The 13,191-nt window shown below is 30.9% G+C and overlaps 1 protein-coding gene across 45 annotated transcripts; it reads left to right on the forward strand.

The window, feature by feature from the left end:
• The first annotated feature begins 327 nt into the window (after nt 1–327).
• LOC107945738 (uncharacterized) lies at nt 328–5,668 on the forward strand. Of its 45 annotated transcripts, none has more exons than XR_005922115.1 (8): nt 331–1,626; nt 1,830–1,929; nt 2,585–2,708; nt 3,192–3,421; nt 3,571–3,666; nt 3,771–3,816; nt 4,674–4,829; nt 5,400–5,668. XR_005922115.1 is itself a non-coding variant. In XM_016879843.2 (6 exons), the coding sequence occupies exons 1-4, from the start codon at nt 958–960 to the stop codon at nt 3,275–3,277; spliced, it is 357 nt and encodes a 118-aa protein (XP_016735332.2). In that variant the 5' UTR covers nt 337–957; the 3' UTR covers nt 3,278–3,421; nt 4,674–4,829; nt 5,400–5,668. The 45 variants fall into 45 exon arrangements, 1 of the variants encoding a protein (XP_016735332.2); XR_005922109.1 differs by having other exon boundaries at nt 337–969; nt 1,464–1,622; nt 2,585–3,421; XR_005922112.1 differs by lacking the exon at nt 3,771–3,816 and having other exon boundaries at nt 337–969; nt 1,464–1,622; nt 3,571–3,627.
• Nucleotides 5,669–13,191: the final 7,523 nt, after the last annotated feature.

The raw sequence follows: 13,191 nt of genomic DNA on the forward strand, positions 1-13,191 counted from the left end.
TTGGGTCTTTAGCGGTGTTTTTGAAGAAGCGCCGCTAATGCTCGGGTCTTTAGCGGCATTTTTGGAGAAGCGCCACTAATGCTCGGGTCTTTAGCGGCATTTTTGAAGAAGCGCCGCTAATGCTCGGGTCTTTAGCGGTATTTTTGAAGACGCACTGCTAATGCTCAGGTCTTTAGAGGCATTTTTGAAGAAGCGCTGCTAATGCTCAGGTATTTAGCGGCGTTTTTGAAGAAGCACCGCTAATTCTCGGGTCTTTAGCGGCGTTTTTAAAAAATCGCCGCAAAAAATATTTTATTATTTATTATTTTCCCCCATTCTTTTCCCAAAATCGATATCCCCCACTCTTTTTCCCCCCGATTCCTTTCTCCCTTACCCAATTCGCTTTATTTTCCCCTCAATTTCCCCAAATCGGCAGCCCTTTTATTTTTCCCAAACTATTTCTCCCCCTACACCGATTCTCTTTATTTTCCCCCCTAATTTCCCCAAATCAGCAGCCCTCTGCATCTCCTCATCTTCTTCCTCACATTTTATTCGTCCCAAAAAACATTTCTATTCCTCTTTTATACAAACAAAAAACAATGGCTACACCGTTGCTTCATCTTCTTCCTTTACCATGCTTCATTTAGCTTCATTGTTCTCCATTTTCGTATTAGTTAACGCAAGAATCCCCGGTGTTTGCACTGGTGGATCCTGGGAAACTGCTCATGTCACTTTCTATGGTGGCATGTTCACATCTAGGGAAAATCAAAATCAAAGAACCCAAAACTAGGAAACCAAGGAAACGATGAGAAAAAGAGCAAAAAGGGATTGGAAATTGAAGGGTACCGAGTGGAAGGGTTGTCAATAGGAGGGCATGAAACTTGCATTATTTTTCCCACTCTTAACCTAGCATTTGATATCGGTCGATGCCCACAACGTGCCCTTTCTCAAGATTTCCTTTTTATTTCTCATGGCCATATGGATCATATTGTTAGTTTTTTCCTTTCTCTCTTTCTCTTTCTTGTGTTCTTGTTCTTGCTTTTGGTAGTCTAATTATTGGTTTTCCTCTTTTTCTTTTATTAGATGCTGAATTGATAATAATGTTAGAAAATTAGGTGATTACTAAAGAAATGTACTCTGCTTAAAGAATTTATTGTTTGAAGGTAGAATTGGAAGTTTCTTCTTATGAATCTCTGTTTTCAGGTACTTCAAATTGTGTAGATGTTTACGGTTTTTTTTTCAATGTGCTATTTTCTTCATGTTGATTCCTACAATACTTGTATATTAGGCTCTCTCCCCTTATTTTTTGTGTATTACTTTTGAATACATTTGTCAACCACGTATATTTAATAGAACCACTTATCGATTGACTCATACATATGAAGGGTGACTAAAGTTGTTTCGAAAAGAAATGAACATGAAAATAATCGCAGGGATAAGCTTTGGTATGAAGAATATCGATATACTGTCTATTTGTTTGACAGGGTGGCCTGCCAATGTATGTCGCAACACTGGGTTTATATGGCATGAGGCCCCCAACAATTGCTGTACCTACTTGTATAAAAGAAGATGTAGAGAAACTCTTTGAGTTGCATAGAAAGATGGATCAATCAGAGCTTAAGCATAATTTAATCGACTTGGATGTGGGTAATGTGAAACTTTTATTTAACTTTTAAGAGCTTATCCTTTTTAACTTTTAATCGGCTTGGATGTGGGTAATGTGCAACTTTTTAATCACTTGGTTATTAAGAGATCACAAGAGATCATTTTTGTGCATAATATATTTTTTTGACACTTTTAGCTCAATCAAAATGTTTCTAATATGTGCTTGAAGTTGCTGTGTATTCCAGAGGCTTTGGGATGTAGAAAGCGACAATGATGGCCAACAAGAAGGCTGCGTTTTGCGGGTTTATGTTAATGTGGCTTTTAGCAAGAAAACTGTTTGGAAAGGTTTGCCTCTGCTGAATGATGATGAATCTCTTGTTTATATAGTGTGCTCTTTTATCATTTATGTATTTCTTGTGTCGCATCTTTGTATTTTGATTTGCTGAGTTTCTATTGTTATTGACTCCTGTTACAAAGACTTTACATTTGCGTGTCTCATATTATAATTGCATCTGAACTATTATAGCTGAAGTGCCAAAAAGATTTCTCCTTTAAGAATGAAAATTATTACTTATTGTTTGTGGAAGAAGGAATTATTTGGCAAGAAATAAAGAAATAGGACTTTTGAGAGTGCACAATATCTATGTATATATAATTGGATGTTATTCATGTTTAAATCCAATAATTTCTTCAGAGAAAAGACAACAACATTAGTCAACTTTGTTTACCTAATGTCTTAATGATCTACAGATGATTTCATATATGACGCTGATCATTGTTTGAAAATGTTTATGTCATGTTTTATATGTACATAGATATTTTCTTTCATCTTTTGAAATTCATTGTGGAAATGCTTAATGATACTGTTTAGTTAATCATTTTTTTTCATTTGAGCTTTTTATTGCATTTATGGCTATATACATGTAGCTTCTGTCCCAATTAAAACATTGTTTGGTTTTTAATTACAAGCTTTTCTATGCGTATTGACTGAGAATGGCAGCATCTAAAGGATGAATCTGCAAACATGTTAAAGACAGTAGAGGATCTTGAAGTTTCAAGAAGGTATTGGTCTTTTTATAAGATTCAACCCCCCACCAAAATATATATTGGGGTTAAAATATAAGGTAAGTCCATGTACTCTTAAAAATTTTGATCCATCTTTTTCTCTCACTGTGATGGACATTAAAGGCTTTCTGCTATGCAGCAATAAGCTCCAGTTGCAGGCTTTTTGGCATATGTAGAATTATCTCGGCACTCACAAATGCTTTTACTTGCCAAGGATGTTTCTGGTCTACTTAGATGAACAATGCTTTTTTTTTGTGCAGATACATGTTTCTTGGATTGTGGCTTATGACTTATCAATTTTAAAACTTCTAAAGTTCATTTTCGGTTATTATCTGTAATTTGTGTTTGTGAATCATATTTTCCTGGTTAGTCATGCAATTGAATTGTTGACTGTGACACGTTCCATGCATAAATTACATATTTTCTTAGCATTATTTGTTAATGTTCACAGATGTGTAGATTATTTTCGATGGCAAGCTAGAGTTTTTATTTAAAATATTTGAGGATGGATTTTGCACTGCTAACTTGATGCTTGATTGTAGGAGTCGTGAATTTCTATGGCAGGAAGGGCATACTGCCTTCGCAACAAAGGAAGAGGCAGACACTGAGTTTGTGGCTGAAGGCTTGAGTGCAAGACCTTGCTTCTCGTGCAGCTAGTCGAGCCATGGCTGAAGCTGCAAAAAGCATCAGCCCTTCAAATACAACATATCAATTTGAGGTTTCCTATAGAGCCCTATCTAGTGACCGTTCGCTACAGGCTCATCTTCTGAAGGTCTGTGTTAGTTCATATTTTCTATTTCTGTTTTACATAATAAGGCACCTTTATGGGGTCCTTTAAGATGAATGTCCATGTGAATGTTATTATTTCTCGTCCAAGTCTCTTCATTTGTGCCACAACTGATTTTCCTTTTTAATTTGTAGGTTACATCTCCAAGTGCTTTACCACAGATCTTTAAAAAATGCAATGTCTGCTTCCATGTTAGTTGACATTATTAAACGTGTCGCTACATTTTTCAAGTAAATGAAGTCTTTCTATGATCTCTACTGCCTGGGACTCATGCATGTTTATTAGTTTATGTTTGGCCAGATTCTTAACTCAGTATTGGCTTATCAATTGGCAGGGAAGATGTGGATTTGGCAATTAAGTATCTAGAAAATTTAACCAAGGTTCCAAGATTTGACATGCTTATTCTGTTTCTTTCACCTATAAAATGAAATAATGAAATTATAAATTAATACATAATAAACTTTTATTTTGATTTATGAAAAAATTATACATAACCGGTGAAGCTCAGTTCCTTTGTTTGAATTCTTATGCTTTACGTAGATAAGGGTTTCTCTGTACTGCCTGAAAACATTTTGTACTTCAAAAAATAATATGCCTCATGAAAATAAAATATTTTACCAATAAAATAAAATAAAAAACAAGAATCAAATATAAAAAAATTCGAACATAGAAGAAGTTTAATCAATTTGCTTGCAAAAACTCTTCAAGGTCTATCTCTTTTCATCTTCTAGGTATGTGTTTACTTGGTTTTTTTATATATATTCTTTTCTTTTGACAAAGAACTTGAGGTTTAATTAAATTTGACTAAGGACTTGGGGTTGAACTAATTTGATTCTTGTTTTTTATTTTATTTTATTTTATTTGCAAGAAAGATAAAATATTTTATTTATCAAATACTAAAAGATTTTGAATTCTTATGCTTTAGGTAGATAAGAGTTGTTTTTTAGTTGTTTTCTTAAATTATTTATGATTATATTAGTTGCAATAATGAAAAAATAATTTCATTTATGTACTAGTAGGTTAAATGGTAAATTCTTTTATATAGCTGCTTTGGCTCGTAAGCTTACCTGGTTACGTGGCAACTTGCACAGATTCTAGTTTTTCTTTTTCTGGGAATAGGTAGATCGTTTTACATTAGTCAATTATGTATGCCCCTGGGTAGTTTTACCTTAATGATTTGTTTTATTTGTAGTCCATTGCTTGAAATCAGTTTTTGAGCTAGTTTTCTTATTTTCAGGTCAGCAACATGGATCTTGAAGAAAAAAAAAGAAGCTAAAGATCAATGTTCATAGGCCTGTATGGACAAAGGTTGTCTTTGATGAGGAAGGCAACACACAGGCTCCACTTGCTATGTTGGCTGACAAGACGAGCGGCGATATACTGCTTGACCAAGGTATACGTTATCCCTTCTATTGGCCAATGTTGCTGCGATTTTTTATTTTTCTTGAAATACCTGAGTCTAGCACCCATGTTTGAATCATGTTTGGACATGATGGGTATAGAGTTATGACCCTTCAGATTCATGGAAAAACTTGGAAAAATTGAACATACCTGTATTGGAAAAATTGAATATATCAATGATCAATTTAATTATTATAGTGTTCTTCTTTTTCCTGTGCCTTAGTTCTCTTTTATGCTATATAAGACATTTCTATATAATGTTAAACAACAGTAGTGCAGTTAGCATGTTTCTGTTCTGCTTTTTGCAAATTAATACTATTGTTCCTTGTTAAAAAATTAAATAGTTTAGACAATCATTAGAAAGAATGCCTATTTGTGACACATGGAAGAGCTATGATTGAGATTGTTTGTTATTATAGTTCAACCTACAACTAAAGCTGCACATAATTGTTTGTTATATTTTTTTTGACCCTTAATGGCTATATATATATTTTATTTTTAACATCTCTATTGTTTACCAAGTTTGTTGGTTTATCTAATCATTTGGTTTTGCATCCTTTAGATATTGAAGGTGTAGTGGAGGATTCAATCTCTTCAAGCAGGAAAAGCCAAGGCTTAGCACTTTTTCAAGTAGAGTGTTATTTAATATTGTATTTCATGGTCGTCTCTCTTAGTCGGAACTTGAATTAGGTGTTATTGAAATAGGGTTTTGTAGCTACCTTGTGTACTAGCTTCTTTAATCATGATTGTTAATTATTACGTGTTTTGTATCTTCTTTTATATTTGGCCGAGTTAAACATAATATTTTAATTCTAAATTTAAATTCATTAATTTTTATATTTACCTTTAAAGTTAAAATTTTAATTGAAAATTTAATTTAATTATTTTTTATCCTTAAAATTATATAGTTTAAAGTTTAAATTTCAAAAATAAAATAAAACAAAATATTTATTATAGAAATAAATATTATTTAATTAAATTTTTTAAAAGTTATGCTTTTAGTGGCGTTTGTGAAAAAAGTGTCGCTAAAAGTCAATGTTATAGCGGCGTTTTTAATAGAAGCGTCGCTAAAGCTCATGACCTTTAGCGACGTTTGGGGGAAAAGCGTTGCTGAAGGTCTTGTTCTTTAGCAGCGTTTTTGGGAAAAGCGCCACTAAAAGTCTTGGTCTTTAGTGGCGTTTGCGGGAGAACGCCGCTAAAGGTCTTAGTCTTTAGCGACGTTTGTGGAAAAGTGCCGCTAAAGGTCTTGGTCTTTAACGGCGTTTTTTCTGGCGCTTATCAAAGCGCAGCAAATACTTTTAGCGGCGCCGCTAAAAGCCTATTTTGGTGTAGTGCATGGAATAAAGCGTCAGTCCCGTAATGTGGAGAAACGATGAATACTCGTTGAGAAGGCTAAGTGTGGCTTCTAAGCCTCATGAACCTTTTTTGGGGAATCTCAATAACCTTTGGCTAGATAAGTTTAGTGATTCATGTTTTTCAAGAAAAATGAAATAAGTTTAATAGAATGAAATTTTTATTGAAAAATAGAAGGAACAAAAAAAAGCTAGAGCCTTAGGGAGAGGGAGTGTTTAGCGAAAAGATGAGTGAATATTCAAGTCACTCCATCCCCTATTTATAATACATAGAAACCTAGTTTGTTTCTATTTAAATTCTTAAAAGATAAACAAAAATATAATCTGAAATTAAATCGAATAATATCATAATAGTCCTAACAATAATCTTAAAAGTAAAATTCAAATTTAAATAGAATCTTCTGTTCATAAATCTCTCCTTTGAATTTTTGCCCTCAAGTCTTTTGCACTTTATATTTTCAGCACCATTTCTTCCCTATTTCGCATGCTGACCCATTTTGTCTTTAATTTCACGTTTTTCCCCCAAACTCCCTTTTGCCTGCAATTTTGTCCCTACAAGATAAAAAATCATAAATATCCCAAATTAGTAGGATCATACTCAAAACAAATATGTAATTAATACATAAAGATATGTCATTTAAGAGTATTATCAAATATTTAAGAATTAAAATGAGAAAAATAACATATGGACTTGGACTAGAAATATTAGTATATGGGCTTGGAAGTCCACTTGCATATTTTTAAAGCTTAGTGTAAAAAGTCTTCAATTTTAAAAGAAAAAAAAATTAAGCCTCTGTTTTTTTCACTCAATTTGGTACTTGAACTTTCAAAATGCATAAAAAAGGCACTCAATATTTTTTAAAAAAATCAATTAAGTCCCTTCTTTTTTTTTTGCATTCAATTAGGTACTTGAATTGTCAAAATGCATAAAAAAGATCATTTGAATGTTAACTTTAACAATTGGCTGTTTAAATTAACTGCCCCTAATTTTTTTTAGTTAAAGCCACCCCATGCCACAACCACGGCGTGGCATATGGTAAAAAAAATTATAAAAAATAAAAAACTTAAAAATTATTAAATTTTAATAAAAAAATTAAAAATTACAAAAATCATAAAAAAACTATAAAATTTTATAAAAATCATAAAAAATTATAAACTTCACCAAAAAGGCCCTTTAACCATTAACTTTAAGTGTTGACCATTAAAGTTAACAACCCCCAAGATTTTTCAATTAAAGCCATCACGTGTCGCAGCACATCATGACATGTGGCGAAAAATAATAAAAAATAAAAATTAATTAAAGTTATAGAACTTATAAAATGCTTCTTTTGGTACGATAATTTTTATAATTTATTTTACGAATCTTATATTTCTTTACAATTTTTATAATTTTCTTATGACTTTATAAAATTTAATAATTTTTTTCTATATTTCTATATATTTATAATTTTTTACGATTTTTATATTTTTTCCAATTCTTAAGTATTTTTATATTTTTTATTAAAATTTAATAATTTTTATAACTTTTATTGATTTTTATCTTTTTATCATTTTTTGCCACATGTCACGCCGTGGTTGTGGCACGTGATAGCTTTAACTGAAAAAAAGAGCGGTTAACTTTAACGGTCAATTGTTAAAATTAACGGTTAAAGGGTCTTTTTAATGCATTTTGACAGTTTAAGTACTCAATTGAGTGCAAAAAAAAAAAAAAGAGCAGGGGCTTAATGCTTTGTTTTCAAAAAATTTGAAGTTCTTTTTTGATGCATTTTCAAAGTTTTAGGTACCAAATTGAGTGGAAAACAATAGAGCTCAATTACATTTTAAAAAAAAAAATTAAAACTTTTTAGGAATCAGCCCCCCATCAACCTTCATTATTGTTGCCGACCAGTCTCTCTCCATAGGGGAAATTTCTCTTGTACTCTTCATCTTTCATTACATTTCTTGAAATTTCTTCAAAACCCAACATTCAAACTTTGAGATTTTGTTAAAATCTCTTTAAAACCAACCTCCTAAATTTAGGGTGTGCATTCAATTGTTTCAATCGGCTAAGGTTTCTTATGGCAATAATCGAATAAACCAAAAACTTTTTACTAATCGAATTAAACATACACTATTTTAAAATTAAAATTGGGTGGGTTTATTTTTTATATTTGGGCTGGGTTTCTAGTTTTTTTTTTGGTTGGGTTAAATCTATATTGGGTTGGGTTACTCTTACAAGTTACTTGGGTATAATTATAAAAGTGTTTTTTTAATGTTTAAAAAATTTATTTATTTGGTTATTTCGCTTTAAGTTTATAAAACTGAAACTAAACTAAACTAACCATTTAAATCGACATAACTAACCCAAATAAACTGAAAATTGATTTGACCAAAAAAATTCAGTTTAATTGGATTGATTGGTTTGGTTTAATCGACATTTTGCACACTCTTACCTAAACTCGTTTTCATAATTAATTTCTAATTTTCAGCATGAGGTTTCAAGAGTTTTGAGAGAGAAAATAAAGCTAGATAGGAATGATAAGCTTCATAAAGGTAAGAATGATATATATTTTAACTCTTTTAACTTGATATTTGAGTTTAGATGTTATGAGAGGGTTTTAAAATATTTATATTAATATTTTGATATATTTTTATTGTATGAAAAAAAAGGAGAAATGATAAGAAATGGGATTTTCAAGCTAATTAATGATGGAATCAAGTTATGGAGGCTTAATTATCTTGTAAAGAATCCAAAGGCAAGTATCTTTTGATACGCATACTTCTCTTATGCTTTAAGCTTGTAAAGATTAGGGAAATAAGATTATAAATGAACTTGATTATGTTAATGCAATATGTGAATTCATGGTTAAAGGGATATGAAACAAGTCATTAATGTGTTATAGTGAAAGACTTTAGTTATATAATATTATAAAATTATGTAAAACAAAGATTTTGGTTGCCATGAATGTGTTAAAAGTATGTTATAATAAATGTAAAAATTACTGAATATGCCAAAAATTTCACTAAGACAAAATATGTAAAAAATTGCTAATTTCTGCTTTTAGTTGATAAATTTGATACATGAGAGAAATAGGTCAATAAGCCACTGACCGTTTGTAGGCCTACTATTAGGAGTTGGTTCTGGAACCGTTTCAGTAGGGTTTTGTATATTTCCCAAAGTTTCCTCGAGTACCTCTTTACTTTGAGGTTTAAAGTCATTCATGTAACTTAACTTTCTTCAAGAAAAGTAGCATGAGTTAACACTATAACAGCTTACTCTTTCGGGTTATAAAACAAACCACCCTTTGTTCCCTTTGGGTATCCTACAAACATGTACAATTCTGTTCGTGAGTCCAAATTCCTCACATCTTTGTCCAATACGTGGGTCGGGTATCCCTAAATCCTGAAATGATTAAGATTCGAGCTCTTGCCATGCCACAGTTTGTAGGGGTTTTTCAATGCTACCTTAGTTGGCATATCATTTAGAATATAACAATATGTTTGTACAATATATCCCCAAAAGGAGATTGGTAGCTTCGAATAACTTAACATCGAACGTACCATGTCTAACTATTTGATCGTCGATACGTCTCATGGCGCAGTGAAAAAATTATTCCGGCAATCATCAACCACAGATCCATGTATGAGGAATGAATCGAGTTGAAATAGGGTTGAAAATATATCTTCTTTACTGAAAATGCTGGAAGGATGCTACTGATTAAATGTCGATTCCAAGCCATAACGAAAATGCCTCGGTCTCTACGTAGTCCACTCCGTAAAAAACGAAGGCCCACTTTCTCTTGAACTTTTCAAAGAGAATTAAAACGGTTGCTAGACCTTTATTTTATTAAGTTTGTAACCTAAGCACACTAAAGAATTATCATCGTTTTATCCTCTTTGATATCGCATATTAAAAAAGGAAAACTAGGATTATTCTCTTATTAATAGAGAAAACAAATGGAAAGTTAGAAAAATAAATTATATTCTTTCCAAAAACTATTAATTTTCATGTCTTTTATATTTTGACCGAAATTAATTAATATAATTGTTTATATTAATAAATTTGGCAAAATATATACAATTAATATTTTAAATGAATCAAATTTATATATATTAATTATATTCTTTCCAAATGAATATTAATTTCTATATCTTTTATATTTTGACCGAAATTAATTAATATAATTGTTTGTATTAATAAATTCGATAAAATATATACAATTAATATTTTGTATGAATCAAATTCATATATTAATTATATTCTTTCCAAAAGAACATTAATTTCCATGTCTTTTATATTTTCAACGAAATTAATTAATATAACTATTTATATTAATAAATTCGGTAAAATATATATACATTTAATATTTTGTATGAATCAAATTCATATATTAATTATATTCTTTCCAAAAAAAATATTAGTTTCCATGTCTTTTATATTTTGACTGAAATTAATTAATATAATTTTTATATTAATAAATTTGGTAAAATGTATACAATTAATATTTTGTATGAATCAAATTCATATATTAATTATATTATTTCAAAAAGAATATTAATTTCCATGCCTTTTATATTTTGACTGAAATTAATTAATATATCTGTTTATATTAATAAATTTGGTAAAATATATATAATTAATATTTTGTATGAACCACATTCATATATTAATTTTATCTATGTTCTTTATTTGTGTACAACAAGTTTGTACATATAATGTGTTTAATATTTAACTATTTAATTCAAAAATTAATCTAATTCATGTGACAACTAAATACAATACCAAATGTATTTGAATTCTGTTAATTTCAACTATAGGGTGGACCTTGTAGGCTATTGTAACATTGGTAGTAATACTAGAACGTTTCTAACATTACAAGCAATGCGTGACATCTAACAATGCATCATTGCCACCCAAGTTTGTGATTCGATATAACATTTCTGTGATAATCTTTTCATGTATTATATTATTTTATTCTTAATATCTAGATTGGACACAAGTCATGAAATAGTCACACTTGTATAGTCCAATCTCATATTTCTTGATTTGTTGAGCAGACTATAATAAACAAATAAGTGTGATATCTCATATAAACTTATTCGAGTATGACCATGCATTTCTAGTCTCACTCCATCAAGAGGTCTAAGATATTGCTCCTATTATGTAGGAGGGATAAATCCTATCTTGATCAACCATATCCCACTACATGGATTGTGATATATCTAACATCAGTCTTATAGTACAAATTTTTACAGTAGATGTTTTAACTGTATCAAAATATACGACTCACGATGTTAAGACAATGTGATCTCAAGTCTAAGGATCATATACATAGTTATCACTATGAGTAACATTATGACTATTACATAATAATCCAAGAAACATACTCATAGCGGGTCCGTCCAATATGTTGTTCTCTAACACATACCCATGTATTGATTTTGACATTCTTATGTCAATGACAACTCTTTGTCATCAATCAACTACACATTAGTCTCAATTAATTATTGTTGTACAAGCCCACAATAATACTTGATTAAAGAAATTTTAAAAATAATCATACTTTCTTAGGACTTTATTACAATTCAGTTTATATACACAGAAAAAGAAACTGAAATAATAATGACAATGTCTTATATTAATAAATAAGGTAAAATGAGTATGTGATTACAATAATCTCATGATTGGTCTTTGGGCATACTCTAACACTAACAACGTTCAATTTCTTCTCTCTACTACACCATTTTGTTGTGGAGTGTCCGACACGGTTAACTCAGAGAAAATCTTATTCTATATGAGGTACCCTAAGAACTCACCAGATAAATATTCCCCACTTTGATCAAACCAAAGTGCCTTTATGGGTAAACCTAGTTGCTTCTCCACTTCCACACGAAACTCTTTGAATTTATCAAAGGTTTCACTCTTGCGCTGCATTAGGTGTACATACCTATATCTAGAATAGTCATCAATAAAGGTTGCATAATACTTGTAACCACCTTTTGCACTAACGCTTATAAGGCCACATATATTAGTGTGCACAAGTTCTAGGGGTTTGTCGACCCTCGTTCCTTTTGCATTAAAAGATCGCTTAGTCTCTTACCTTCCAAGCAAGATTAATAGTGTGGAAGATCAACTTCTTTAAATGAGCTTAATATGTCGTCTTTCACAAGTCTAGTGATTCTTTCTCGGTTAATATGACCAAGTCTGCAATGCCAAAGGAACGACTCATTAGAGTGAGAAGTTTTAAGTATTTTATTTGATATTTCATTCTAAAACAGTCTGTACATATTTGGTTTGATAAAATAGAGGTTATTTGACATCCATCCATTACAGATGAGATTATGATTTCTAAATATTGCAATTCCATTATTAAAAGTCACAGTCAAACCATATTTATATATACATGCAATAGAAATTAAGTTTCTTTTAAAACTTGGAACATAGAAAACGTCTCTTAAAATAATCTTCCTGAAATTATCAAAATAAGGATGTACATCTCCCACTACATTAGCTGCCACGCTTGTTTCGTTCTCAGTCCACAACGACAATCTGAGATCTTTCATCTCTTCAAACCCCTATAGAGAAACACAAACATAATTAGTAGCTCTCAAATCAATGACCCAGTGGTCTATTGAATCCTCTACTAAATGAGCTTCTATCATAAAGAGTTCCATACAGTTTGTTATTTTCATTTAGTTTGTTTTCAGTGAGTATGTTCAATAAGGGAGTATGTAACGCCCTAAAATTTTAATATTGGGTATTGTGAATGTGTGACACAAACATTTGTCAACTTTAGTGGTTATGTGTTCTGGGAGTGTTTGGGAGGTCCTAAGTTCAAGCTAGGACTTGGGAAAATTTTGGTATTTTTATGAATAAGCCCTATCTTTGGTCAGTAGGCTTTTAAGTAAAAGTTGACAAATAATTAACAGAATGAGTCTGCTGGTTTGGTGGATAAGTGGAGTGTTGGTGTGAGAGAGGTCATGGGTTCGAATCTTTCTGATGGCAAAGGTTGTATTTTTACT

Source organism: Gossypium hirsutum, chromosome D12, assembly GCF_007990345.1.
Source record: "Gossypium hirsutum isolate 1008001.06 chromosome D12, Gossypium_hirsutum_v2.1, whole genome shotgun sequence".
NCBI lineage: Eukaryota > Viridiplantae > Streptophyta > Magnoliopsida > Malvales > Malvaceae > Gossypium > Gossypium hirsutum.